General features: G+C 56.4%; 2 protein-coding genes across 4 annotated transcripts; one reads left to right on the plus strand and one right to left on the minus strand.

Annotated features, from left to right (window-relative positions):
- Positions 1–92: 92 nt before the first annotated feature.
- On the minus strand, positions 93–5,382 carry LOC113939545 (cytochrome b-245 chaperone 1). 3 transcript variants are annotated; one of them, XM_027625815.2, is made up of 7 exons: positions 5,327–5,382; positions 4,436–4,561; positions 3,554–3,595; positions 2,867–2,940; positions 2,171–2,267; positions 1,530–1,674; positions 93–1,159 (listed from the first exon to the last, which is right to left on the minus strand). In XM_027625815.2, the coding sequence occupies exons 2-7, from the start codon at positions 4,518–4,520 to the stop codon at positions 1,039–1,041; spliced, it is 564 nt and encodes a 187-aa protein (XP_027481616.1). In that variant the 5' UTR covers positions 4,521–4,561; positions 5,327–5,382; the 3' UTR covers positions 93–1,038. The 3 variants fall into 3 exon arrangements, with proteins under 3 accessions (XP_027481616.1, XP_027481617.1, XP_027481618.1); XM_027625816.2 differs by lacking the exon at positions 3,554–3,595; XM_027625817.2 differs by lacking the exon at positions 1,530–1,674.
- A 2,085-nt stretch (positions 5,383–7,467) lies between these two features.
- On the plus strand, positions 7,468–26,583 carry NARF (nuclear prelamin A recognition factor). The gene is made up of 11 exons (XM_027624900.2): positions 7,468–7,613; positions 9,184–9,264; positions 11,225–11,368; positions 14,136–14,268; positions 16,468–16,602; positions 18,898–19,016; positions 20,343–20,472; positions 21,556–21,619; positions 22,486–22,623; positions 23,299–23,456; positions 25,058–26,583. Exons 1-11 carry the CDS (start codon positions 7,587–7,589, stop codon positions 25,297–25,299), a joined length of 1,371 nt encoding a protein of 456 aa, XP_027480701.1. The 5' UTR covers positions 7,468–7,586; the 3' UTR covers positions 25,300–26,583.
- Positions 26,584–26,866: the final 283 nt, after the last annotated feature.

Below are 26,866 nucleotides of genomic sequence, written 5' to 3' on the forward strand. Positions count from 1 at the left end.
GCAGGCCCAGCAGAGGTGGAGGGGAGCTGGCCAAACAGATCCCTCCACAACTCAGGGCATCCTCCCGTCGGGATGACCACACCAGGAACCAGTTACAGCATTTCATACTTTATTTTAGAAAAAGAAGGCTTTCAGATTTTACCACTTAAAACCTAGCTTTGGCATGTGTAAGTGATTGCATCCCCAAACTAGCGCTGCTGGTGACATCTGAGAAGGGAGCGGGTCTCCCCAGCCAGTCCTAGGCACGGCTCCTGAGTGCCCCCTCTGCGGGGACTGCTGCAGCAGCCCTGAGCCCCCCATCCTGCCTGGGTTCCTGAGGGAGCCGCCCTGGTCTAGGGCCTGCCTGAGGCCTCCCCCACCCCTGCAGGCCCAGCTGGACAGGGGCTGTCTGTGGGCTGGGGAGGCCTTAGGAGTGGCTGCAGTGCACATAGGCAGGTGGGACCCTCAACGTCCACCCTGGGCCCTTCAGACCCTGGGCAAGCACTGCACTCTAACCCCTGAGGACGTTGAGCCAGAGAAGGGCTGCAGCGTGTGGGGCATGACCCACTGGGATTCACACGGACAACATGCGAATGTGGGTGTCGTCCTGGCATCCTCAGAGCCTGACCCAGCCGCTGGCCCTGTGCACACCTGCTAAAGCCTTGCTCTCACTGGGGAGCTGAAATGCTGGGGGAGCTGGTGCTGGCGAACCTCCCTGCCCCCCCCCCCCCCGCCCCGGGGAGCCTGAGCATCCCTCCCATTTCAGAGACCTGATCCCCACACAGCTGGTGGGCAGTGGGGTACGTGTGCCCTCACGCCCCACCCATACCACCCAGGCTGGGGCCAGCCATCTGATGCCAGGAGGAGGCAGCTCTGAGGCCTGCAGAGAAGGTCAGCCTGTGGTTCTGCTCAGAGGGCGGAAGCAAGCAGCAGGAATGGCTGAAGGTCCCACGCTGGCGCTGCCAGGGACACACCCAGGCACCGGAGGAAGACTTGCCAGTGGCTCATCAGGCCTACCAGGGTGCCACCAGAACCAAGGCCAGGGGGGTTCTGTGGGCATTAGCTCTGGCTCCCCAGGCCATCAGCCTCGCTGTCACTGCTCTGAGACAGCTCCACAGGACTCTCCAGGCGGTGCAGTTCCAGGAAGGTGGCAATAAGCTTGGCGATGGCTTCCACGTCACTGGGCCAGGCCGACACCGGGAGGAAGGACAGGTTACCATGGCAGAGGTGCCTGCTGCCCACACCATTCTCCTGCTGGACCACCCACCTCTGGCACCCCCAGGGTTCCCCTCCAGGACATGGTGCCTCTGTTCTAGTCCCCACCTCACCTGACCCCAGCCCTGCCCTCTGTCCTCATGGAGACTCTCACGTCCATCCCCTCTGTCCCTGTGGAGACTCCCAACATTCCCCTAGCAGCAGGGGCAGGCCACGTTCCTCCAAGTCCTCTCCCTGGGCCCAGCCACGAAGTCCACTGTGGGAGCCACCTGATGGGAGGGCGAGGGGCACAGGTAGCCAGCTGTGGCCAATCAAGTCACCTGCCCAGCGCTTACCTGCGGTGGCCCATGACAGCACTCTGGGTGAGGGGGTGGGAGAAGCCTGTCGCAAACCGCAGCACCACCACGTAGCCTTTCCCAAAATACCGGACTTTCTCCTCCTCCACATTCACATCCCGGATGTCATTCAGCAGGACCACCACTGCGGGTGGGGGTCAGTCAGGGGTCCCCTCCTCCCCACCTGCCCCTCCCGCCTGTGTGCTGGGCACAGCCACTCTGGGGCCGTTCTCCAGAGGACGGCGTCACGGGTCCGTGGCCACAGCACAGGCTTGTGCAGAGAGTGCCATCTGGGTGAGGAGGAGCATCCAGCACACCTGTGGTCACCGTGGAAGGCCTGCCCGTGCTCTCATGAGCAGCAACACATCAGGGACGGGCTAAGATCTATGTTGCCCGTCTTTCTGCTTCATCTTCCCCCAACTGTCGAAAAATGCCTTCCTAGTGCCTAACGACCAGCCACTGAGCTAGAGGCTGCCCGGCAACGTCCGGGGTCACCCTGTGTCACCCAGCAGCCAGCTCGGACCCGTCCCATTTCTATGCCTCAGGCCTGGTCTCTGTGGTCTCGCTCACCACCCTCCATCCAGTCTGGAACAACCAGCCTCCTGCCGCACCCTGTGTCCTGCACACTCTGCATGCCTCACCTTGCTCGTGGCCAGTTCTGAAAAGAGTCAGCAGCTTCCTGTACAAGCTGAATGTCTTCAGAACCACCTGCCCAGTGCTCTTGTTGAAAACAGCTTCCTGGAAAACCGGCCAGAAGGGGATCACCCGGCTGCCGGCCTGTGTGTGCAGGCCAGCCACACATGGAACTTCCAGAGGGGGGCCTGGACTCACGGGAGGAGACACTCGGGAAGACACCCAGCTGCTCTGCCAGAGCCGAACACCCACAGCCAGACCCTCCCGGGCTCCTGTCTGTTGGGAGCACGGGGCCAGGGGGTGTAGAGAGAAAAAGGGGCATCAAAGCAGGTGCTCTCCCCAAGCAAAAGAGAAGTACAGCAGCTGAGATCATCAAAGGAATAGAGATCAAAGTTTGGAGGTCAGAGAGCACCTGAGTCCTGTGGTTCCTCATGAAGAGGACCAAGGCACGGGGAGAGTGCTGGCCACCGAGGGAGACGGACTGGCCCTCATTCTGTTCTGTGCTACTGGCAACACTAGGGAGTAAAGAATTTTGGTGGAAACAGTCATGAAAAGCTTCTACGAGAAAAATAGCTTCAGAAAATTCCTCAGCCCAGAAACCACTAAGCTAAGGTTTCAGGATGGGGAGTGTGTGAGGCCCCAGAGCCTTTCCTCCTGCTGTGATTCCCACTGCACCCTCCCGCCCTCACCTGTGCTGGCCTTACCTCCCAGTCCTCCAGGTTCTGCACGGCCACAAACAGGCAGCCCGTGACATAGAAGAGCTTCCAGCCCAGACTATCTGAAGAGCAAACACAGCATGCAGCCGGGTGAGGGGCAGCAGCAGAGAGGTGAAGGCCGACATGCCACGGGGGGGCCCTCCCCAGCTGACACTGGGTAGGGGCGGCATCTGGGGCTGGCTGACCCCGGCCCAGGGCGGCCACCCGACACTGCTGGCCCTGCCTGTCGTGCAGAACCATGTGTGAAATGCTTGGCCAGCTCTGTGCACCCTCTGCTCTCCTTCCAGTGTCTGCTGGAGACAGGAGTCAGGGCTGACCCGGCTCTGCGATCATGGCACAGTCTGTCATACTGGAGGGGAGGAACCTGCAGGGGTGGCTGGAAGTGTAGCTCAGCCTGCAGTAGAGCCTCAGGCAAACACAAGAGAGCACCTTCTCGAAGAACGTGTCATGACACGGAAGTGCCGCAGATACAAGAAGGGACAAGCACGTTAGGGAGGACGCGCCGGCGCGCGGAGCTGGGGCTGCACGTGCAAGCCAAGAGGCGGAGGCGCCTGTGGCCCCAAAGGCTGGGCCTCGGTGAGCACCACAAATGGCAGGTTCCCTCTCTTTTCTCTATTTCCCAAACGGCCAAGAAAGCTACCGGGGGTGGCGGGGGGGGGGGGGGATGCACCTCACCTCCACTGTAGTACGCAGCAGCCAGGCCAATCGACAAGATTCCTGCAGAAAGAAAAGCAAGCAAGTGCCTCCCTATTGGGCCATCACGAGCCCAGAGCCCCCTCCTCCCAGGAGCCACAGGCCCAGACAAGCAGGCCCTCCCTGGTGCCAGTGATGGCTGGGGGTGGGGGGCAGGGGGACAGAAGACCACCGGGCTCAGAAGTGGGGGAAACAGCCAGGAAGTGCACTCAGAAACATGGCAGATGCCATTCATAGGGTTCCCTAAATACGTTCCTCTACCCGAGGCTCCAGAGCTGCTGGGAAACCAGAGAAGCCGACAGGAAGGGTTTTACTCCAGCAGCACGTGGTGTGGAACGAACATAAGATGTACATAAAGAATCACGACATGGCACGTGAAGCAGAACAGGCAGGCAGCCACATGCAGGGTCACGGGAAAGATGGACCAGAGACAAGCTGCTGAAGGCACAGCCACGCCACTCTTCACAGGTCCGATCCCACCAACACCGCGCAGCTGCCCCTCCAGTGCAGGACCCTCTGATGGACAGTGAGAGGGGCGGAAGAAAAAATGGGAAGGAACTGTGGCCCATCACATAAGCCTCCAACATACACCTGCAACCAGGTGTATGGAAGCAAGTGAAAGGGATAGAGGACCTCAGAACATGCGCGATCTTAACATTAAGACATCACGTGGCGACAAAAAGGACAGATCCTCTGTAAAGGCACGAATGTAGGGCAAAAGCTGTGCGTATAGGGTAAAAGCTGGGAAGATACAAAGTAGCAAAACAACTGCTATACTTGGGGGTCACAGAACAGAGGACAGTTTCGTTTTCATCTTCTTTTAAGTTAGATTTTTCATCTGGGGGAAAATACGGACATCCTTACCAACAAGCAAAGACCAGGACCTGATGCCTGGAGCCCTCTTCAGATGGAGGCAGGAGCTGGTGCGTGACTCCACTCGCATGTACATGCCTGGACTGAGCGCGCACCACTCTCGACAGGAGACGGGGGCTGGGAAGGGCAGACACGCCAGAGCTGGAACGCCTGCTCACAGGCGCCCCGCTCCTCGCCAGCCTGGAAGCCAGTCAGCTTGTGCCCGCGGCGGTCTCTGCAGGCCCCCAGGGGCCCTCTCCTCTGCAAGGCCCTTCTCTGCTCAGCCGCGCTGACTGCACGGGGGCTCCTCGCCCGGCTCAGTACTCGCCGAGCGTCAACAGGCACCTGACCACCGGCTGGCCCGCCCTGGAAACCGCAGTCCTCGGAAACCGTCAGCCCTCCGCGGCACTCAAGCTGCCGGCACCCGAGCAGAACCCTCATCGCCCTCTGCTGGCCCCCACCCAGAACGGGAACTGAACGTCCCCTCGCGGTGTGAGTCTCCTCCGGCCGCCGGGACCACAGCCCCCGCGCGGCGGAGGGTCGGGGCGCACCAGCCCCTGCCGGAGGCACGCCGGCCCGCGCACGGCGACGCACGCAGAGCGCTGGCTGGGCTCCCGGTCCTGGGTAGCTCTCCCGATACCGCCGTGAAGTCAAATCAAACTAACGACAATAAAGGACGACTCCACTGCGACGCTCGGGTCCCGGGTCCCGGTCCACCGCCCGGCTACCCCCGACGCAGGCGGGCCGGGTCACGCCGCTCAGCAGCTCCGCCGCGGCCGGCCCCGCCCGACCCCCTCCACCGGGCCCCGCGCGCCCGGCCCGCTTCCCGCAGCTCTGAGACGCCCAGCCCCCGACGCGTCGCCCGCCCGCTGCCCGCGACGGCGGCCCGACCCCCGCGCCTACCGAGCACTCGACCCCGCGGGCGCGGGCGCGCGGCCGGGACCTGGGGCGGGCGGCCGGCCGCCGACTTCCGGGGTTGGGGGCGGGACCGCCGACTTCCGGACCGCCGGGGGCGGGGCGGCCGACTTCCGGCCTCCGCAGGGCGCGCGGGGCGGGCCTCCGGGGGCTCGGGCGGGGCCGCGGCTGACTTCCGGGCTCCGGGGAGCGAGCGGGGCCGGCTTCCGGGTTGGGGCGGGGCCGGGGCCGCACCTCGTACTCCCCTGAGGGCGGCAGAACAAGCGGCTCCCGCGGGTGCCGGCTGTCGGGGGGTGTGCCCGCCGCCAGCAAACGCGGGCAGGAAGCAGGGGGCCTGTGCTGGTGACGGCCGCCGCCCGAGAACGCCACACAGCCTTCAGACACTGTAGTGTCTTTGCAGCTTCTTAGTGAGCCTCAAGTTATTTTAAAACAAAAAGATTTTTTTAAGAGACATAGGAAACACACAAACCAATGAAAATTTTGGACTTATTTAGGTCCTGATTTAAACTAAAAAAAGGGGGGGGTGCCTGGGTGGCTCAGTCCGTTGAGCGTCTGCCTTCGACTCAAGTCATGATCCCAGCATCCTGTGATCAAGTCCTGCATCAGGCTCTCTGCTCAGCAGGGAGTCTGCTTCTCCCTCTCCCTCTGCCTGCCGCTTCCCCTGCTTGTGCGCTCACTCTCTCTCTATCAAATAAATAAAATCTTTTTTTTAAAAAAAAAAGGGATCAATTTAGGGAAACCTGGACACTAACTACATATTTGATGAAATTAAGTAATTGTAATTTGTTTTCACACATGGTAATTAATGGTATTGTGGTTATGTTTCTAAAACAATAACAAGAAATATACAAACGACAACCTAAAATTATCCTCGTATTCCTGCTGAAAATTGAGGGAATGTGTTTTCTGAGAGGTGCCGACATACATTTGGGTAATGTAGGGGTTAGACCTTCTGATTTTAACTTATGCATTTGTAAAAAGCTGAATGAACCACTATAAATTATGAAACTGAATCAAGGGAAGCTCCTTTAGGAGGGGTTGGGAGCAGGCAAAGGAAGCTCTCCCCCCAACACTGTTCTCAACTGCAGACCCAGCAGGAACCTTGCAGGTAAATACTACCTTAGCCACTACTTTAGTACCCCAGCAGAAGGAAGTTAGGTTTTCTCAAGCCCAGGCAACAAGACAGTCAATGAGAGGCAGTCACAGCTCAGCCCTCGAGAAGCCACTATTTTACTCCAACGGCCTTTTTGTTTACAACAGCCCCTCCCAACACCCCCCTTTCCTCTACAGAAGTGTGCGCCTCTCCTTTGTTCTCCCGACTTGCCTGTGGTTTTGGTGTAGCTAGCCTGGTCTGGATTGCAATTCTCTGCTATTCCCAAATAAACCCAATGTGCTGGTAAAATGACTGGCAGCTTTATTTTTAAGGTCACCAGTTGCTTTTCTTATGGTCCAATGAAATTTCCTAGGCATGATTCTCATTTCTGATCATCCTGCAAAGAGCAGACACTGATTTTATAAAATGTTTAATTTCATTATTATGAGTTAAACATTTTCGTTTTAACCCTGCAGCTGGTGTCATTTCTCCCAGAAACAGTAACTACTCATTATTTGCAAAGCAGGCGCCCGATCATCCACACACCTGCTGAGAACATCTAGTCGACTCTACTTCACACCCACCTTCGAGCGCCACCAAGGCGCCACGTGGTGCGCATCCGCGCGTGCGCACTACCGCCAGGCCCGGCCTACGTGACGCGCCTCCGGGCGGCAATGGCGATGGCCTGGCGGAGTCTGGAGACAGGCTTAAGGTGGCGCCAAGCTGACGGACCAGGAGCCCCAGGACAACTCAGGGTCGCCTCCTAGAGAGGGTCTGCCTGTCAGCCCCGTGGCGCCCCCGACCCGCGAGCCGTCGAAACGGGCGAGAGGACCCGCGGGGCCTCCCGGGCGTCCGCCGCTCTCCGCCCCCGCGCGCTCCGATTGGCTCCAGGGCCCGGCCCGCCCCTTCCCGGGGCTGTCATTGGCCTAGGCGGAGACATGTGGGAGGGAGCCGCACCGCACCATCTGCGCTCCTATTGGTTTAGTGTTGTGGCCCGCCCCTTCCCGGCGCTCTCATTGGTCAACTGGAGCCGCTGGGGGTGGTGCCGTGCCGCGGGTGACTACAACAAAGGGCGGCGGGCGCCGGGCGTCTGTGACCGAGTCTCCCGGTGCTCCACTGAGGCCGAACCCTGGCCCCCCGCCTGCCCCGCTCCAGATGAAGTGTGAGCACTGCACGCGGAAGGTGGGCCCCGCGCACTCGGGGCCGGGAATCGGTCCGGCCGGGACGGTGCTGCTGGGGGTCAGGGGGGTCGGTCCGGCCGGGGTCGGGGCTGCTGGGGTCAGGGGGTCAGTCCGGCCGGGGTCGGGGCTGCTGGGGTCAGGGGGGTCGGTCCGGCCGGGGTCGGGGCTGCTGGGGTCAGGGGGTCAGTCCGGCCGGGGTCGGGGCTGCTCGGGGTCAGGGGGTCAGTCCGGCCGGGGTCGGGGCTGCTGGGGTCAGGGGGTCAGTCCGGCCGGGGTCGGTGCTGCTGGGGGTCAGGGGGTCAGTCCGGCCGGGGTCGGTGCTGCTGGGGGTCAGGGGGTCAGTCCGGCCGGGGTCGGTGCTGCTGGGGGTCAGGGGGTCAGTCCGGCCGGGGTCGGTGCTGCTGGGGGTCAGGGGGTCAGTCCGGCCGGGGTCGGTGCTGCTCGGGGTCAGGGGGTCAATCCAGCCAGGGTCGGTGCTGCTAGGGGTCAGGGGTTCGGTCCGGCCGGGGTCGGGGCTGTTCGAGGTCAGGGAGTCAGGTCGGGTCAGGGTCGGAGCCGGGGGTCGGAGCCGCCTGCGGTCACCAGCCTCCGGGAGCCCTGGTGCCCAGAGCGGGCGGTGCGGGCCGTGGTGCCGTCCCGGGTCCCCCGTCTCCGGAATCAGCCGCTCCGGGCTCCTGTGCGTCCGCGTCATCTCGCAGACTTGGTCTCCTGTGTGACAACTGGTTCGGGTTTTACTGGGTCCAGGGCGACTGCAGGTGGTTGGTGAGCTGCGGACGCTGAACCTGCCAGATGCCCGGCGCCACTGCGGGTCAGGTTTCGTTTCCAGGTGCCTTGTAGTCACGTTACATTTGGGCTCGTGCTGGGTCTTTCCAGTTCTCGGTGCACTTGTCTGTCCTTTCTAAATATGTTTGAAGCCAAAGGGGGGCAGAAAAACAAACAAACCCAGAAAAACAAACTTCTGTTACCACTCAGGGCAGTCATAGCCAGCACAGTTCTTGATGTGGATGATTGAAACTGATCAAAACGTGTTTTTGAGGAGTTGTTATACGACTTACGTGATTGTAGTAACAAAACAGGAATGTAAGAAGGACAGGGCTGGTCGTTCGCTCCATCTGGGTAACCATAGTGACCGGGGTAGCCTTCCACACTTGCTTCTAGGCTGATAACATAAAGAGCCATTCGTTGTGGGGATGGGGATTTTTTGTTTGTTTTTCCAAAAATTAGATCATGTAAATATTCCATCATTTTCTCTTTTTTTTATTTAACATTTTACAGAGATACATTTTCAAAGCATTACACATAATTCTAGTTCATCGTATTCTAAATGTAACAAGTATCCAGGCTGTCGGTGTTGATTTACCTGTTGGTGGAAGGCCACGTTGCTGCTAGTTTTTAGTTACTGCAAGGACGGGTAGAGGAGGGTGTGCATGTGTGTCCACAAGTCCAGGTACTTCTGTTTTTGTAGAGAGGATTTCTACACAGGAGGTTAACGGATCAGAGTGTACATACATCTTTTTAAGTTGAGAGGATCAGATTAAAAGTACTTTTATATGTTCCTTTGCTTTTTCAAGGAATGTAGTAAGAAAACAAAAACCGAGGACCAAGAGAATGCTTCAGTTGATGTACCAAGTCTGGCTCAGGAGAATGGAGAGGCAAGTAATTTCTCAGTTTTGCATTAGCCTGGAGTAAATGGCTGGGGCTGTTTTTCTCCTCTTCGAGGGCTCATGTCCCTGGCACACCATTGCTCTAAGAAAGAAGATCCTAAAGTGGCGCCCTGGGGCGGGGGGGGGGGGCTTGCCGTGGGCATGCAGGGTGGTCATTCCTAGGCATGTGACCTTTGGGACAGAAGTGCCCAAAAGCAAGTGTTCTCAGAGTACACCCAGCCAAAACAAACTGTAAAGAACAAAGAAAAATATCATCTTCAGTCATTGATTAGAAATAATGGTATAATATTTAGGTCTCCAACTTTTTTAATGAAAAGTTTCATTCTGTAAAATGGGAGTTTAGGTAGGTAATTTAAAAAATAATTCAAATGTCATGATCCCGTAAGTTTATTTTTCTAGTGGTTTCTTCTCTAACTCTGTTCTTGAGGGTTTAAATCCCCCTTAGCTAGTGGTGATGGTTTAAGTTTACTGGGTAGGGGAGGTCACTCTTCCCTTGGAAAGGACTGGTACTGACTTCAATAGTGGAGAGCTGGCAGCGTGGACAGCAGCAGGTTTCACTTTAGTCTGGTGACCCCGACACAAGGTCTGGACTGACAGGACTGGTGTAGTCCCTCTTGTACCAGCTCCGTGCTCTGGCAGCTGTAGGGTTTGGCAAGCAGCAGATGAGGCAGGCACCCGGGGTGCAAAGGCAGAAGAAGCAGGGAGTGCCTGGCGCCTCCCACACCTACCCTCTGGCCTCATCACCTCGGACAGACATCTAAACCCGGGAGCCCCAGTTTCCTTATCGGTGACCTGGGGAGTTGGGTTCCTTCTCTCCCAGGGCTGTGGTAACGCAGAGATAAGGTGTGTGCACAGCCTCAGCAGGCGTCCTGCCAGCACAGTGGGCGGCACCCCAGTAGGGTGAGCAGGTCAGAGGAGGGGTGCACAGAGTGGTCTGGGGGAGGGGACAGATCATATGTTGGGGGAGAGGCGGGTGATGGAGGCAGCTGGCTTTAGGTGGCTAGAGCAGGGGAGAATGAGGGAAAGGACCTGGGAGACGGGGTGGTGGGGCCTGGGCAGTCCACCACAGTGGCAAAAGCAGGATAGAGGATGCAGCGCAGGAAGCTGAGTGCAATTTGAGTTCCACAGACACTGAGCTCCCTGTGGGATGGCGGTCTGAAGCTTGGGGAAGGAAAGAGCTCCGCTGGAGGTGAAGGTTGGAGAGGTGTTGGGGGCTGGGGGAGCTGACACTGTTCTGGGAAGTGAGGCTGATTAGAGAGAAGGTGGTGGACAGTCTTCTGCAGAATGCACATGTTGAGACAGGAGAGGGCAGAAGGAACAGGACAGGTGGGGAGGGCCAGACCCGGCCCAGGAGAGCCTGCAGAAAGAAGGACTGTGTGGTGCACAGCACACGGCACAGAGGAAGTCCTGGGAACGGCGCAGAGTGTGCTCAGGGAGACCTCTGCAGGGACAGAGCACCAGGATTCTCCGGGTAGCACAGCATTATCTGCTGGGCCCCAGCTGTGTGCCAGGCCCTGTGCTCCAGACCCTCCAAGTGGCAGCTCTGGACCCACCTGGGAGCTTGTTAGAAGTGCAAACTCTTGGGCCCCATTCAGACCTCCTGAAGCCGGGCTACCAGCTTCCTTGGGGAGCCATGGGCCTTGATGAGCTTACCAGGGGGTACAGAGCAGACTGAGAGTGGGAGTCCCCACGGGTAGCACAGAAGGGGACGTAGGGCAGAGAGGCGCCGAGTGTAGCTCTCTCCCACCATGTGACAGTGCTGTCCCCCAACCCTGGATTGTCATCCGTGTGACTCCTTGGTGTCCCTGTGGCCTGTTCTAGGGCCCTCCGGCTCTGTGTTGTCCGAAGTGTCCATGTTCTGTGTTGGTCTCATGCTGTCATTCTCCCTAGAGAAGCACATGTTAGAGTCTTTATTGAAGAATCAGACCAAAACATTTTTCTTTTGTAGAAGGGAGAATTCCGTAAGTTGGCCGATGCCAAGATATTTCTGAGTGACTGCCTGGCGTGTGACAGCTGTGTGACTGCTGAGGAAGGGCTCCAGGTTTCCCAGCAGAATGCCAAGGACTTCTTCCGCGTTCTGAACCTTAATAAGGTAGGGCCCCTGCTGGGGGGCGGGGGGGGGGGTGAGGCATGGAAGCCTCTGCTGGGCACGGCGCGCACACCTCAGCCCTGGCCCTACGTCCCTTGCCGGCGTCAGCCCTCTCTAGAGCCCCCGCCCAGGGTCACATTCCCTCACCGACGTGGTAGGACTCGAGGTCCCTAGTCTGTTCCCAGAGGCAGGACTCTGGTCTGATGGGCTTGTCGGGCTGGGGCAAGGCTGTGTCCCTCAGCTGTCCTGTAGAGCCGTGTCACTCAGCTTCGGACAGGTGAAAGGAAGGGCGGTGGGGCAGAGGGGCTGAAGCGCACACCTGCGTTTGCCACTCGCTCACGGCTGCTCTCAGGAAGTGTTCGCATACCCACCCTGCCCGCAGCAGCGCAGGTGCTGCTGGGAGCCCCCACCGCCGTCTCGGTAACAGTTGTGTGCCCGAGCGAGGCAGAGTGCGTGAGGGCTGTGGCTTCACGTGGGCACCCAGCACAGAGCACAGAGCCGAGCAGTGTTGTGCGTGTTCGCCACCACCCCTGTGGCGTGTTCCCGGCACATCAGCATCTTTAGGTCACGGTCTCGGAGACAAGTACATGTCCTTCTGTTGCCAGCATTGTGCCTGTCCCCTTCCCGGTGGTCAGGTCCGCCAGGAGGTCCGCGAGCGGGCGGCAGTCCCCGCCTGCCCTTGCTTGTCCTCCTCCGAACAGATGGCTTTAGCTCCCCCCACACTAACATCTGGATTCAGACTTCAGTGAGAAGTTTTACTCTTAAGTAGATGTTTGTAGAAACTTCTGGTAGAAATGCATACCAGTCAGCATTTCAGCTACAGAAACTGGCATAAAGAACAAAGAAATGGTCATTTCAGGACACTGGACATAGGGGAGGTTCTGGGTTGGTTGAGCCAGCTGCTCATGCAATCACACCGCAATTTCCCTTTCTCTGCTCTGCTGCCCTTTGCCCTGGGCTCAGTCTGATCCCCTGCTGGTCACAAAGCAGCTCCCTCGGGAGGGGACATGTGAGTGAGAATGGAGTGAGGCCTGGAGACCTCCCTGGCAGGGCATCAGATAAAAGGATTGGAAGCCCTGGGTCTGGCTTCTGGAGCTGGGGACAGACCACCCTCTGCCCTGCCTCTTCTGTTAGCAACTGGGACTCACCGATTCCTGCTTCCACTGATTCACACTCTCCCCCAATTCCTGCTTCCACATTTCTGTTGGGATGCATTCAGAAGCAGGAATCATGCCGTCTTTCCCATATCCAGTTGGGCCTGCACGCCCCAGCGGTGAGACCAGACCAATCCCCAGACCTGTGGTGGAAGGTTTGCCCCCAAATACCACTGTTCAGGTTTCCCCTTTACTAACTTGCTGACAACGTCTGACCCATGCAGCTCTGTCATGGTAATCCTGTATCTGCCCTAAACTCCAGGTTAGAGGGTCACGTGTGAGACTTTCTAATGCCAGCATCCTTGCCCATGCTGCTCTCCTGGGTTATGTCCCTTGTGTTAGTGATGAATTGTTCATATCTTTGTAGGGATTTCTTGAGCTGCCAGTATCAGTTTTGGTCTCAGGATGTTGATAGCCTTGTGGTTTCATGTTTGTACAGCATTTTTTAAAAAAGATTTTATTTATTGTCAGAGAGACAGAATGAGCACAAGCAGGGAGAGTGGCAGGGAGAGGGAGAAGCAGGCTCCCCGCCGAGCAGGGAGCCCGATGCGGGGCTCGATCCCAGGACCCTGGGATCATGACCTGAGCCGAAGGCAGATACTTCACTGAGCCACCCAGGCATCCCACACAGGAATTTTTTTTTTTTAAGATTTTACTTATTTATTTAATAGAGAGAGACAGCAAGAGAGGGAACGCAAGCAGGGGGAGTGGGAGAGGGAGAAGCAGGCTTCCCGCTGAGCAGGGAGCCCGATGCGGGGCTCGATCCCAGGACCCTGGGACCATGACCTGAACCGAAGGCAGACGCTTAACCAACTGAGCCACCCAGGCACCCCCCACACAGTATTTTTTAGAACAGTTTATAGGAGGTGAGAATGATCCAATCCTTAAAAGTATCCTATAATTTGGGGAGCCTGGGTGGCTCGGTCAGTTAAGCCTCTGACTCTTGGTTTCAGCTCTAGTCGTGATCTTGGGGTCATGAGATCGAGCCCTGCATTGGGCCCTGTGCTGAACGTGGAGCCCGCTTAAGTTTCTCTCTCTCCCTCTGCCTTTGCCCCACCCCCTGCTCCCTCTTCTTCTCTTTCTTAAAAAAATAAAACACATATATTTGTATATGTATGTATACAGACACACACGCACATACATACGTATATGTATACATGTATGTAAATATATATATTCTACAGTTTGCCAGAATGACCAGGGATTGAGGCCTCTTTGGGGACAGACCTCTGGACACTGTTTCAGTGTGTATGTATTTTGTTGTAATTGAAATATATTGGTGTGTGTGTATTTTTAAATTGTTATTGGGTCATTTTAGTTATTTATGGGCCAATATTGTAATTTTTTTTCCTTTAAAATTATCCACTTTCATTCAGGTATTCGCATTTATTGATAGAGTATTGTTTTTAAAAATTGACAAAATCTCTTGGGATGTCACACTTTTTAATCCTAATTTTTTTTCCGTTTCCTTAATTATACTTGCTAGTGCATGTATAGTTTATCAGTGTTTTCATAGAACAGTTACTACATTCTGTTTGACTGGATTTTTTATCACGGTGTCTTACTTCACTCTGTGTAGTCACCACACGTGTGACACTCTTCTCTTTTTCTCCCAGAAGTGTGATACCTCACAGCACAAGGTGCTGGTAGTGTCGGTGTGTCCTCAGTCTTTGCCTTATTTTGCTGCCAAATTCCGCCTCAGTGTGACTGATGCATCTAGAAGACTCTGCGGCTTCCTCAAAAGTCTGGGTGAGGCACCTTGATATTGTTGTGAGTCTACAAGGCCAGCTTACAGCTGCCCTTTGTGTCTCCAGAGTTCGGCTCCCAGGGGCACAGCCTAGACCAGACTTCCACAGGCACCTCGAGAAACTAAGAGGACCCTGCCTCTGACCCGCGATAGGCAGGCGTCCCTCACCCCCTTGCTGTGCAGACGGGTGTTGTGTGATGTCTGTGGCTGGCCCTCCAGGAGCAGCAGGTGATGGGGTGGCAGGGACATGTAGGAGGCTCCCGCGCTCGCTGAGGACTATGGTCTCGCCCCGGCTCCCACAGCCCATGGAGGGCATATGATAGAGCCACATCTGCAAGATGACCGGCATCTGGTTTCCCAGGATGCTTTCTGAAGAGCAGAGCAGGGAGGGAATGGGCTGTCTCCTGTGCACAAAAAAGGAAGATAGTCCCTCTCAAATATGCCCAAGAGCTCAGATGGGAATGAGCTGGAATGGTACCATCCAAAGTAGCGATGAGAAGGCTTCTGTGTTGTCCACTGTTGTTAGACTGCCCAACCCCGAGCCCCCACCCTCTGTGCAGGGTCTGCCCCCCGGGGTGTCCTCAAGCACACGACCACCAGGCGGGCTCAGGAGAGGAGGACTGGAGGCACTCGCCAACATGAGTTTCGATATTTCTGCTGTGGCTTCTTTTTTTTTTTTTTTTTTTTTAAGATTTTATTCATTTATTCATGAGAAACAGAGGGAGAAAGAGAGAGAGAGGCAGAGGGAGAAGCAGACTCCCTGCAGAGCAGGGAGCCCAACACAGGGCTCCATCCTAGGACCCTGGAATCATGACCTGAGCCGAAGGCAGACACTTAACTGACTGAGCCACCCAGGCGCCCAGTGGCTGCTTTTTTTAAATTGATTGATTGATTTTAGAGAGAGTGTTTGTGCAAGCACGTCAGCCGGGGGAGGGCCAGAGGGTGAGGGAATCCCAAGCAGACTCCCTACTGAGCACAGAGCCCAACATGGGTCTTGATCCCAGCACCCTGAGATCATGACCTGAGCTGAAACCAAGAGTCAAATGCTTAACCAAATGAGCCACCCAAGCACCCTGCAGTGGCGTTTAAAGACCTAAACACGTGGGGGATTACTAATAAAATAAGGTGACACTTGGAATAAATACCTGCTCCTTAAAGCACTTGGCATGGACTGGTTTCTCCACGCACTGCCTGCTGCCAGACTAGGCCACAGCCACGAGCATGGTTGTAGTCGTTCCTTCATGCTCGGGATCTGAAAAAGCTTCAGGTTTTACCAAAGTTCCTAGATACTCTCTCTTCTCATAGTGAAAGGCCCTATTTGGGGAGAGAATTTTTTAAAGTAAAGAGTTGGGCATTATATGTTAGTAAAATATACCCATAAGAAAACTCACTTAAGGTAATAGTTTAAGATGATACTTAGACATTATAATGTTTCTTTTTAAGAAAAATTGTGTGGCTGCAGATAATAAGGTTATTTAATCTACTTTGTTAAAATTATTAAAAGTATATGTTTTGTTTCAGGTTTATGTGCCAGTATTAAGAAAACTTATTTTTAAAAAACAGCTAAAAAGAGGCACCTGGATGGGATAGTCAGTTAAGCCTCCAAATCTTGATTTCGGCTCAGGTCATGATCTCAGGGTCCTGGGATTAAGCTCCAACGTCAGACTCTGTGCTCAGTGCGGGGTCTGCTTCTCCCTCTCGCTTTGCCCCTCCCCCTGCTTGCACACTCTCTCTCAAATAAATAAAATCTTTTTTAAAAAATGCTAAAAGCTTAAAAAAGAAGAAAAAAGATAGCTAGTTACAAATCAGCATAAAAATTGTGGCCATCAGAAAGGTAAGGGCTGCCAGTTTATTTAAAGATACCAAGGATCATCACAGAACGAAATCTAACCACTGACTGGAAGAGAGTGCTGCTGGTGTCTTGTAATCTTCCGTTAACTTTATGGCTACCGTGAGGTGTTTACGTAAGTATAGACATAGAACGAGAGGAAGCAAGAGAGAAAACATACGTATTTTCTTATGAAAAATGATCCATGTTTATTATTTAAAGGAAAAGGTAAGACACAGGCCTGGGCTTATGCAGCTTTGGTGCAAAGGAGGTGAGAGGGAGGCACAGAGCTCGGGGGTGCCTGTGGAGTCTGCAGACTCCCAGGGGTCCTCTGTTAGGTGACGAGAAGCTCAGCGTACCCTCTTTCCTGCAGGGGTGCACTATGTCTTCGATACAACAATAGCAGCGGATTTCAGCATCCTGGAGAGTCAGAAAGAATTCGTGCGTCGATACCAGCAGCACAGCGAGGAAGAGCCAGCGCTGCCCATGCTCACCTCCGCCTGTCCAGGTGAGCACCCAGGGCCAGTTGCCGCGCCTCCGTGCGCCAGAGGCACCATTTCTCACGGGTCTGCATTAGGGGCAGGAGCAGAGATGGGTGAGGTCAGAGGTCACAGGCCCAACACCCTGGGCGTCCTAGACCAGGAGGGAGTGGAGTGCTGGTGGGGACCCCAGCAGGTCCACCCCAGAGCCCCCCCCACCTCACCGCCCCCCCTCCCCGCATCTGGCCTGATACTTGCTGCATCCAGGGTCTTGAGCTCTTCAAGTGTAGGTTTGGAGCTTCTAGAATGTTCTTCCTAGATGATGATGCACTTTTCCTCGGGAGTTCTTTATACCCAAGTATGTCAGAACTATAACTGGTTCAGGTTCATGTCATTTCTCAAGTTCAGGGACATGAGGTGAGATTTGGTTCAAAACTAAACCTTGTCTACAATCAGCATTGTTGTTTTTGCTTCCCTATGACAGGGTAAGGAGATGAAAGCAACATCAAGGTCAGGTGATCTGACCTGGCAGATAGAATCAGGGCTGTGGGCAGTTCTGTGCTGGCTCACTGGGCATGGCTTTCTCATGCAGGGCTCGTAGGTCTTGGGGTGCACTTGCTGCCCACAGACTGAGGGATGTCTCCTGTGGGGTGTACCTCTACAGAGCTCCTGGGTGCCTCGTGCCAGGCCACTTCTCCAAGCACATCCCCTCTTGTCCCGTCCTGTCAGTGGTGGCCAGGGGGAGGGGGCAGTCTGCAGTTCTATAGGAAAGGGCCAGCGCCCAGGTAGGACGTGAGTGCTGTTGTCACCCCCATGCTGCTGGGAAGCCCACAGTCACTTCTCCGTTCTCGTGTCTCCATGGGAGCCAGCAGGGGCTGTCCAGGCCACAGGCCGGTGTGTCTGCCCCCGGGCAGCGTTTAGTAACAAGTTCCTGATCAGAGGACTCCTCAGGAAAGTGCTAACCTGTCTGGTTTCAGATGCAGGCCACCGGGGGCCCTTGGACCCTGGGACCCTGGTTCCTCCTCCCCGTCCCTGCTCGGCCCCCTGCCCCACAGGCTGGGCATCCAAAGTGGGCCCCGGCCCTTACCTGCTGCCAAACCGTTGCCTGCTGCGTGGTGCCCCTGGCCAGCCCACAGCAGCTTGCCTGCAGCACAGAGATGCCATCTGCTGGAGAGCCACGTCTGGAGGTGCCGGCCTGGTAGTGAGGCTGGAGTGGTCAGGGCCTTGCCAAGCCAGACTCACGGTGCGTGGGGCCTTGGGCCCCCAAAGGCCCACTGTTTTTGGCAGTTTTTTGTTTTTAATGTTCAGAGGCAAGGGATAAGGAGAGTCCCTCCATGGTGAGCACTGTGAATCGTGTAAGACTGATGAATCACAGACCTGTACTTCTGAAACAAATGATACATCATGTGGTAATAAAAAAAACCAGAGTCCCTCCAGGGACCACTCTCCTAGGAGCTTCTGTAGGTCACCACAGACGTTTCCTCTGCACACTCAGGCCTACATGCAGGTGATGGCTACGGGGTTTGAGTTTGTTCCTACGGGATTGTCACGTCGTCCAGCACTCCTGCTGCTCTCCTGGCCAGGAGTGGTCATGGGAAGGCAGCTGGCTGTCCCTGGGGTCTGACGCGCAGCTTCTCACTCTGCCTCTGTGCGCCCCCGTGATGCTGTGGTGTGCACACCTGTCCGTGGTGTCTGCCTCTCGCCAGGCTATGCCCAGGAGGTGAAGGAGGCGGGCTCTGGCTCCCGCAGGTCTTCTCTGACCCATGTCCCCACTGGACACCCCAGCAGCAGGGGTGAGCCCAGAGGGCACAGCGGCCCTCGGCGACTCAGGAAATGGTCAGTACCAGGCTGCGCACTTAGGCGTGGAGCATGTGTGCTATTTCTCACCGTCACCCAGGCGTGTGAAATTCTGTCCTTGCCCTAAAAAGTGGGCAGTTGTTCGCTGTTAGCTTCCAATAGGTGAGTAAAGCTGGGTGGGCTTTGTGGCTTCTGACAAGAACAGCTCTGCAGCCGAGTGGGGCCCAGTGCCCTGGGAGGATGCTCCTCTAAACTTGTCCTCCTCTTTGGGGGGATCCAGTGCACCAGTTTTCACTTCCTTCCACTCCATCCTCTCTGGTCAAGGGCTGGCAGGGGCATCTTCCAGTCTAGGGCATATGCACCTAGGGTCCTTGGGGCCCAAGGTGCCCGAATTCCCTGGGAGGTCACATGAGGAGGTGTCTGGCTTTACCTCAAGTGACGGGGTCTGGGAGCTCAGAATTCCTCGTGTGTGACGGAAGGGAGAAGGAAGCCACTGTGAGGAGGTGACGGGACCATTCTCTCCCCAGGCTGGGTCCGATACGCTGAACGGGTGCTGGGCCACCCTGTTACCCCCCACCTCTGCACCGCCAAGTCTCCCCAACAGATCATGGGCTCTCTGGTAAAGGATTACTTCGCCAGACGGCAGGTAAGCTGATTACCTCCCAGAGGGCAGCACATGGGCTGGGAGATGGGGACGTTCCCACCGGGCACATCCAGGGTGGTCTTGGCCCTAGACCGAGTGGAAACACTGTCTATCCTGGTAAGGCAGGGGCGGTGGGGGGTGGCTGGCCTTGCCCCCAGAGATGCTTGCAATGAAGGAGGCCCTGTGTGGGGTCCTGGCCTGTCCCCTAGACCACAGTGAGTAGGCATGCGACTCCCTTAGCCACTTCTGCCTTCACATGATGGGAAAACTCCCAGCCAGGCTCCTAAAGGCCTTCCCACGTCCCTCACCTGCCCTGGGTCCCCCGTGGGTGGCACCCCATGTTTAGCGGGCCCCTGTGCTGTCCCTCCCCACTGCAGGCCCCCATTCAGACCCCCCGCATGCCATCCAGGGCCGCCTCAGGAACCCTGGCAGAGGCCAGGCCTGGTTCCTTCCGGAGGTCCCCGACACCCCAGTGGCGCCCATGAGGTGGCCCCCTCCTGTGGTCGCTTCCCCAGCTGCCAGAGTGCCCACAGCCCTCAGTCAGAGGGTACATCTCTCCAGGGAACCAGTGAGGTCTGGCCCTGGAGAAACTGGAGAACACAGCGATAATGGGGACCCCACAGACCCAAAGCCGCTTCAGGAAGCCACACTCCTTTGACAGCCTTGTTCACTTTGGGGGCAGAAGAATGAACTTTGGGACTTTATCCCTCGTGCTTGCCCCGCCCCCACTGTTGGGGGAATCCAGGAGTGTGCCAGTCCTTGAGGGTCACCAGTCCTGTGGGCCTGCTGAGGGACAGCCGGGCACTGTCCTCGGGCTTTGCCCCAAGTAGGGCCTTTCTGCCGAGGCCTCACCACAGAGGCCACTCGGCAACTTCCAGCTGCTGATGTGGCTGCTGATGCCAGCTCAGCCTCAGGCACCACAGGGGCTGCCCTAATAGGTGTCACTTGGGAAGCTTCCGGAAAGTTGGAGGGTCAGCCAGCCCGGGCGACAGTCCAGCAGTGGCTTTCCTTAGTGGTGTTTGGTCAGCGTGTGCATAGGTCTGGGGAGCGGGAAGCTGGTTCAGCTCTCTTGAGCTCTTCCCTGGTGTCTCAGGCTGCTGGACCTTCCGGGTTCTGGGTGGCTCAGCCCCGAGGTGGGAGATGGTGCAGCTGCAAGGCAGGCACAGGTCACAGCTTGGTCTGCAGGAGGCTGGGCTCAGGTCCAGAGTGGCCTCAGCACGTGAGAAAGCACCTTGGGCGGGGGGTAGTTGTGGGCACCAGCTTTCAGCTGCCCCTCCTCACTTCCCCACAGCCCCACAGCCCCAAGCAGGGTTTGCTCTTTCTCCCCAGAACCTGTCCCCCGACAAGATTTTCCATGTTATTGTGGCTCCTTGCTACGATAAGAAACTGGAGGCCCTTCGAGAAGACTTTCCCACAGCTTCCCACGGCTCCCGGGGTGCTGACTGCGTACTAACCTCAGGTGAGGGGTGGGTGTGCTGGGTACGACTGGGGCCTCTGGCTGGTCGTCCTCTGAGGTCACGACAGGACCCCCGAGGGCTTGACTGCAGGCAAGCGGAGGGGGCAGCGCTCGCACGGCATGAAGAAGTCCCCTATGAGACGGACGCTGCCGACAGCAAACATGCACCAGGCAACACAGTGAGGTTTTCTCATTTAGAGTCAAGCTGGGGCCGGTGGTGCTCCAGTGACTTTGCCAGCAGCCCCCGCCCAGTGCACCTGGCGGAGAGCCTGCAACAGGTTCTCTGTGTGCTGGGGTGGAAATGACTCTCTGGCGCCCTCGAGAGCCGCTCAGCGGAATGCTGCTGTCAAGGGGTGGCTTTCGTCTGATAACCCCGAGCGGCTGCGCTTCAGGCCCTCGAGGGCAGTGACTCCTGGGCATCGGTCCCCTGACCTGAGACCTGGAAGGGCCCCCAGCGCACAGGCCCCAGGGGAAGGGAGACAGGAGGGCATCTGCTTACCTGGTCAATGGCAGGTTTTCATGAGAACCATAGGCAGGCCCCTCTTTCTTGAATGCAGAATCAGTTTTACTGTTTTTCTCACATGTTGAGTCATCTTGTGTGCATGTAATGCCATGGCAGTTGATGTAAACATTCACTGTCTCCAGCAAGGGTTTCTGGGGACCCTGGTATAAAGGGAAGTAGGAAAGTGGTTCTGATTCTCAGTTCATCTCTGTGCACACCACCGTACACTATGTAAATGCAGCTACTGTGTCTTGGTTCTCTGTCCATAGGCAGATATACACAAAAGTTTTCTGCTTCAGAAACAAAAACACGGAGAGAATGTTTGCAAAATCCCTTGTTTCAAGGGCAAAAGGAGGAATTGGACTCTGCTCTTACATTTTATCAGAATTTTTACATATTAGTGTTATGCTGCGCTAGAGATGGGTTCCTCCTCTCTGTAAGAGTGGCAGTGCCCAAGGTCACCTTAACAGAAGCTCCTGTGGGGGAGATAATCTTAGAAGCAGCTCCTAAGGAAGCGTGATGTCCTGCCGGCATGGGCTGGGTAGGTCCTTCCATGGTGCCTTACGCCTATTCTTTGTCTGTAGGTGAAATCGTTCAGATAATGGAGCAAAGTGACCTGGCAGTGAAAGACGCTGCCGTTGACACTCTGTAAGTGACTTTTGCAGGCAGGGGCACCTTGTCGGTTGGCTCCCTCCTTCATGATGAGGCCGTGGGTAGCAGAGAAATGGGGGTGTGGGGGCCCCCCCGACCTGGGGTTGCCATTTGTTGTGTCGTGGCTCAGCCCCCACCACGACCCTAGGCCATCTTTCCAGCTCTCCAGTGGAACATGAGCGGGCCCTGGTGTGCAGTGCCACCCACTGGGGGTGTGGGGAGTTGGGTTTCCGTGGGGATATTTACACGTCCGCACCCTCCACTTCTGAATTCCACGGGTTCCCTGGCATTGTGTGTCGGGACCTGCCTGAGGCTGGGTCACCTCTGGGGAAAAGCAGCTCCCTCAGTCCCTTTGCACTAAGAACAGCAGGCCAGGGTTCTGTCCTGGTAACCCTAACCAACGACCAGCGCTCCTACCACATGCATGTCTCGGGCTTCGCGCAGGGCGAGCACGGGCTGCTCGGCAGTCAGCCCTTTCGTGGAAGGCTGCCCTGAGGTGTATAGAATTGAAGCAGCTTCAGTGCCTGTGCTTGTTCTTGTCCCTGCTGGGGCGCGTGCACATGCTCTCAGGTAGCCCTCAGATTCCCAGCTCTGTCCCAAGTGTCCCAAGTATCGAGGTCTGGGGGACGCGCTGATGGCGCAGCAGAGAAGGGAGTAGCCAGCCAAGTGCACGGAGTGGGGCTTCGGCTGCTGCTTCGGCATCGGGGGTCACGGATGACTGCCTGTGCTGATTTTTTTAAAACTCAGTAACGTGAGATTCTTGCCTGAAGTCTAAATATCTGTAAAGAATTTCTCTTTTCACGGGGGATCATAAGCCTGTGGCAGTCTGACTCCTACTTGGTGTTGCTCTTCTGCCTGGCAAGGTTTGGAGGCCCGAAGGAGGAAGAGGTGAGGCGCCATGATGGAGCCAGCTCCGACGGGTACCTGGCGCACGTCTTCAGACACGCGGCCAAGCAGCTGTTTGACGAGGACGTGGGCGAGGTCACCTACCGCACCCTGAGGTCTGCCTGTGCGGTCAGCACTGCTGTCCAGGGCACACTGCCCAAAACCAGGGGGCGTGTGCGTGTGTGTGGTGTGTGCGTGTGTGCGAGCTGGGGTGGGGGGCTGTCTTATTTATAGGGCTTAGAATAGCCAAGACCAAAAAGCCTTGTTTTTATTCAGGTGTTTCATTTTGCTAACATTTCAAACTTAGATTAGAAAATGATTGTCAGGGCGCCTGGGTGGCTCAGATGGTTAAGCGACTGCCTTCAGCTCAGGTCATGATCCTGGAGTCCCGGGATCGAGTCCCACATCGGGCTCCCTGCTCAGCAGGGAGTCTGCTTCTCCCTCTGACCCTCCCCCCTCTCATGCTCTCTCTCTCTCATTCTCTCTCTCAAATAAATAAATAAAATCTTTAAAAAAAAAAAAAAAAGAAAATGATTGTCAGCCATAGAGGAAGGACTCTAGATTAAAAATCATTTTGTTGGGGCGCTTGGGGGGCTCAGGCGTTAAGCGTCTGCCTTTGGCTCAGGTCATGGTCCCAGAGTCCTGGGATCGAGCCCCACATTGGACTCCCTGCGCCTGCTTCTCCCTCTCCCACTCCCCCTGCTTGTGTTCCCTCTCTCACTGTCTCTCTCTGTCAAATAAATAAATAAAATCTTAAAAAAAAAAAAAAATCCATTGTGTTCATCTTACAGAAACAAAGACTTCCAGGAGGTCACCCTTGAAAAGAATGGGGAGGTTCTGTTACGCTTCGCTGCTGCGTACGGCTTTCGAAACGTCCAGAACGTAGTTCTGAAACTGAAGAAGGGCAGGTTCCCGTACCACTTCGTGGAGGTGCTCGCCTGCCCCGGGGGTAAGATGCGGGGTCTGGGCCACACTGCCCCCACATCCCCTGAGGAAGCAGGCCCTCGTGGGCTACCCCAGGCCTTGCTCAGTTCTGACAGCTTTGTGGGACTGTGGATGCTGCCCTGGTGGTTGTGACACAGTGGTCCCTCTCCTTCCCTCACCACATAGCAGAAGAGCCAGGTGTCCCCTTAGAACACCCCTGGGGACATAGTCCCAGAGAAGAGCCGCTGCTCGGGTGGCACCAGCTGAGAGCCTGATCTTGGTTCAGATGGCCCCACCTGTAGCCAGGTTCTGTCCTGAGTGATGGATTGGGGTGGGGGTGGGGAGACCAACGAGAGGCACCAGGGCAGGGGTCCCACAGCAGAGGCCAGACACTTACTGGTGGAGTAGGTACGGGTGTCCGGGGAGAGGATGCTATGGCCTCCAGGTGGCTGTGGGGCCACCTGTGCCCTGCTGAGTGGGGAAGGCCCACAAGATTCAAGCCTGCCTAAGGAGAGGAGGCATGGCCAGGGTGCTGGCGAAAACCTGCCAGCTTCAGGGGAGGGCCTGTGGGGGTGTGGAGGAACTGACACAGTGAGGGTGAGGAGGCAGTGGTGAGCTGGGTCTGCGGTGGAGGGGGTAGGGTGTCCAGCTCCCCTGAGCCACGGGCGGGGGCCGGGCAGACTCACCTGTGCCCTAACAGCGGGGGAGCTAGGGCCAGGGGTCTGAGGACAGGAGCAGACCTTGGGAGAGTGGGCTCCCTGGGAAAGTGAGCGGGGTCACCTGCCATGGCTGAGTGTCTTCGAGATTTGAGATCAAAAGTGCAGCTGGGTGGAGGGGCGCCTGGGCGGCTCAGTGGGTGAAGTGTCTGCCTTCGGCTCAGGTCATGATCCTGGGGTCCTGGGATCGAGTCCCGCATCGGGCTCCCTGCTCAGCGGGGAGCCTGCTTCTCCCTCTGCCACTCCCCCTCGCTCGTGCTTTCTCTCTCTCACTCTTCCTCTCTCAAATGAATAAATCCTTTTTTTAAAAAGTGCAGCTGGTGGGTACTGCCAAGGGACAAGTGGAGAGCGGTTGGCCAGGGTGGCAGTTTGCTATAAATTCTTTTAAATCAACTTAACCCTATAAATCATGCCATTATTGAATACATTTGAGAGTGAACAGCACCAGGACGTGGGATTTGGACCCTTTATCTAGGCTGTGGTGCTCAGATGTGTGGGCTCTGGTGTGGGGTCATGGGTCCGCGCCCCGTCCCCAGTCCCGCCCAGTTGGGGACCCATGCCCAGAGGCTTTATGAGATGCTAGTGGTGTGGCTGCCCATTCGCAGTCTTCCTGCTCTTCTGAAAGTCCAGATCTGCATACACAGCCAGCCAGTTCTAGAGGCTGGCAGCTTACTTCCCTTTTAGGTAAAAAAACGTTTTCTGGATAAGGTATGTAGGTAAGAATCGGAAGCATAAGGGACTATGCGCCTGTCACCTGGGGTTCTTGAGGCCTCAGGGCCCACGCATCCAGAGTCCAGCTCCAGGCTCTGGCCCCATGGTGGTGCACACCACTGCTGTTGCTTTCCTGTTCCAGAACCATGCCCTTTAAAGCAAAAGGCGGAAAAGCATAAGGTGCTTGTTTGTCTTTCAGGGTGTTTAAACGGCAGAGGCCAAGCCCAGACTGAGGATGGGCGTGCAGACAAGGCACTGCTGCGGCAGATGGAAGGCATCTACGCGGACATCCCTGTGCGGCCCCCTGAGACCAGTGCCCATGTGCAGGAGCTGTACCGGGAGTGGCTGGATGGGGCCGACTCCCCCAGAGTCCAGGAGGCCCTGCACACCATGTACAAGGGCCCAGGGCTCCCTGCGGTCAGCCGAGACATCAAGTGGTAAAGGTCGGCCCGGCTGGGAGGCAGGCTCCGTCAGCTGCCCGGGGAGGGAGGTGCGGCGGAGCGAGGGCATCGGAGACACTGCAGGAAAACCGCTCGGCTTCTCAGCTGCTACCTGGGTTTTCGGAATTATCTACCCCTGTTTGCTGGGGGCTCCCTCGCTGTTTGATGTGGTGCTATGTCTTCGTGACGTGTGCGACTGGATTATTTTGACATGAGAGGAGGATTGCCCCAATTTCTGTATCCTTTTATCTTAAGACTGAAAAATATCCCAAAGAACAAGAGTGAAGACAAACTATTATCTTTTAGGCTTAGAAAAAAATCCAAAACGTGTCCTGTGAAGAGCTAGGACCCCAGAAGTTCAGGTTCATGTGCCTCAGAGAGATCATGTGAGATGACAGGAGGCGGGCCGCTGCAGGGCATGTGGGGCCGCGGTCCACAGCCTGCCCCATTCGGCTCTTATTTTTACCCACTTACATTTCTCCTGAAATGTTTTTGCCAGAATGTGAGTCAGTTGCATCCTTTTGGAATCAGGGGCTGGTACACAAATCTGCGTTTCCAGGTTTTCTGGCCACAGTGGGCCACATCTCTCACTGCTGGGCTGCCAGAGAGTGGCAGGTGGCAGCCCCTCCCGGGACCAGACCGCTGACCCGGGGGCCCTGTGGGTGCTGGTGCTGTAGGCCCCAGACACGCACCTGTTCATTCAGCCGTTGAGGTGGACTCACCGTGAGGCGGGGAGGCCCGGCAAGGCTGCCAGGTACCTACGGTTGGAAGGACAGAGACGGGCCACCCGTGTAAGCCAGGCCGTGCGATCGAGAGGCGGTCACCTCTGTCCCTCCTGATCCTGCTGCGGTCATGCCTCCCCGCAGCCTGTGCTTCTTGAGGGGCTCTCCTCCTGCAGCCCGTGCTGCTCCCATGAGCACACCTTAAGGAGGAAGAGGGAAAGCAGTTGACCCACAAACAGGGCTCAAAGCAGCCAGAAATGTACGGAATAATGGCGCTGCACATCAGGGTGTGTCCTTGAAATGAAACACCTCTGCCAATGGCCTGGAGTTGGATTTTCAAAGCACTTGGATTTTGTTAACACGAGTGATGATGCTCCTCTTGAACCCTCCACACCATAAAGCCTCCGCAGGCTCTGTTCCCCTCATCGTGTTCTGTGTTGTGTTGGACCGGGGTACCTGTCCAGGTGGTAGCTGGGTATCGTGTGAAACTGTGTATTTCTTTCAGTCTGTTCATAATCGGGTTCATCCTCTATGGTAACTGATTATGGAATAAACAGTTGAAGAATGGGTCTGTGTGTGGAGAATCCGTGAACCTGGTGCTCCTCCCAGCCAGGGGCCAGGGTGCGCTCTGCGACAGATGCGTATGTCACACAGGCCACGCCCTCCCTCACCTCACCTTGCCCTTCTCCAGCCAAACGGCTGGCTCAGAGCAGGAGAACTGTCCTCCTGTGTCTCCTCAGTGGGCCCAGAAAGCCACCAGCCAAGTGTGCGGTCAGTTCCTCTTGCTTCAAAAGCAGCCCCTTCCAGCTCCAGCAAAGATCTCCAGTGGCCAGAGCCCGACAGACC

Source organism: Zalophus californianus, chromosome 16 (genome assembly GCF_009762305.2).
Source record: "Zalophus californianus isolate mZalCal1 chromosome 16, mZalCal1.pri.v2, whole genome shotgun sequence".
NCBI classification, from domain to species: Eukaryota; Metazoa; Chordata; class Mammalia; order Carnivora; family Otariidae; genus Zalophus; species Zalophus californianus.

What these genes read in the sequence shown, in the direction of transcription:
- LOC113939545 (XM_027625815.2), bottom strand. Translation starts at nt 4,520, where the DNA reads ATGTACATGCGAGTGGAGTCACGCACCAGCTCCTGCCTCCATCTGAAG. An exon ending in CAGAACTGGCCACGAGCAAG is followed by an intron (nt 1,675 to 2,170) that starts GTGAGGCATGCA and finishes CCCCACCCGCAG; the next exon opens with TGGTGGTCCTGCTGAATGAC. An exon ending in GCTGTCATGGGCCACCGCAG is followed by an intron (nt 1,160 to 1,529) that starts GTAAGCGCTGGG and finishes GGCCTGGCCCAG; the next exon opens with TGACGTGGAAGCCATCGCCA.
- NARF (XM_027624900.2), top strand. Translation starts at nt 7,587, where the DNA reads ATGAAGTGTGAGCACTGCACGCGGAAG. An exon ending in GCTCACCTCCGCCTGTCCAG is followed by an intron (nt 16,603 to 18,897) that starts GTGAGCACCCAG and finishes TTCTCTCCCCAG; the next exon opens with GCTGGGTCCGATACGCTGAA. An exon ending in GACGCTGCCGTTGACACTCT is followed by an intron (nt 21,620 to 22,485) that starts GTAAGTGACTTT and finishes CTGCCTGGCAAG; the next exon opens with GTTTGGAGGCCCGAAGGAGG.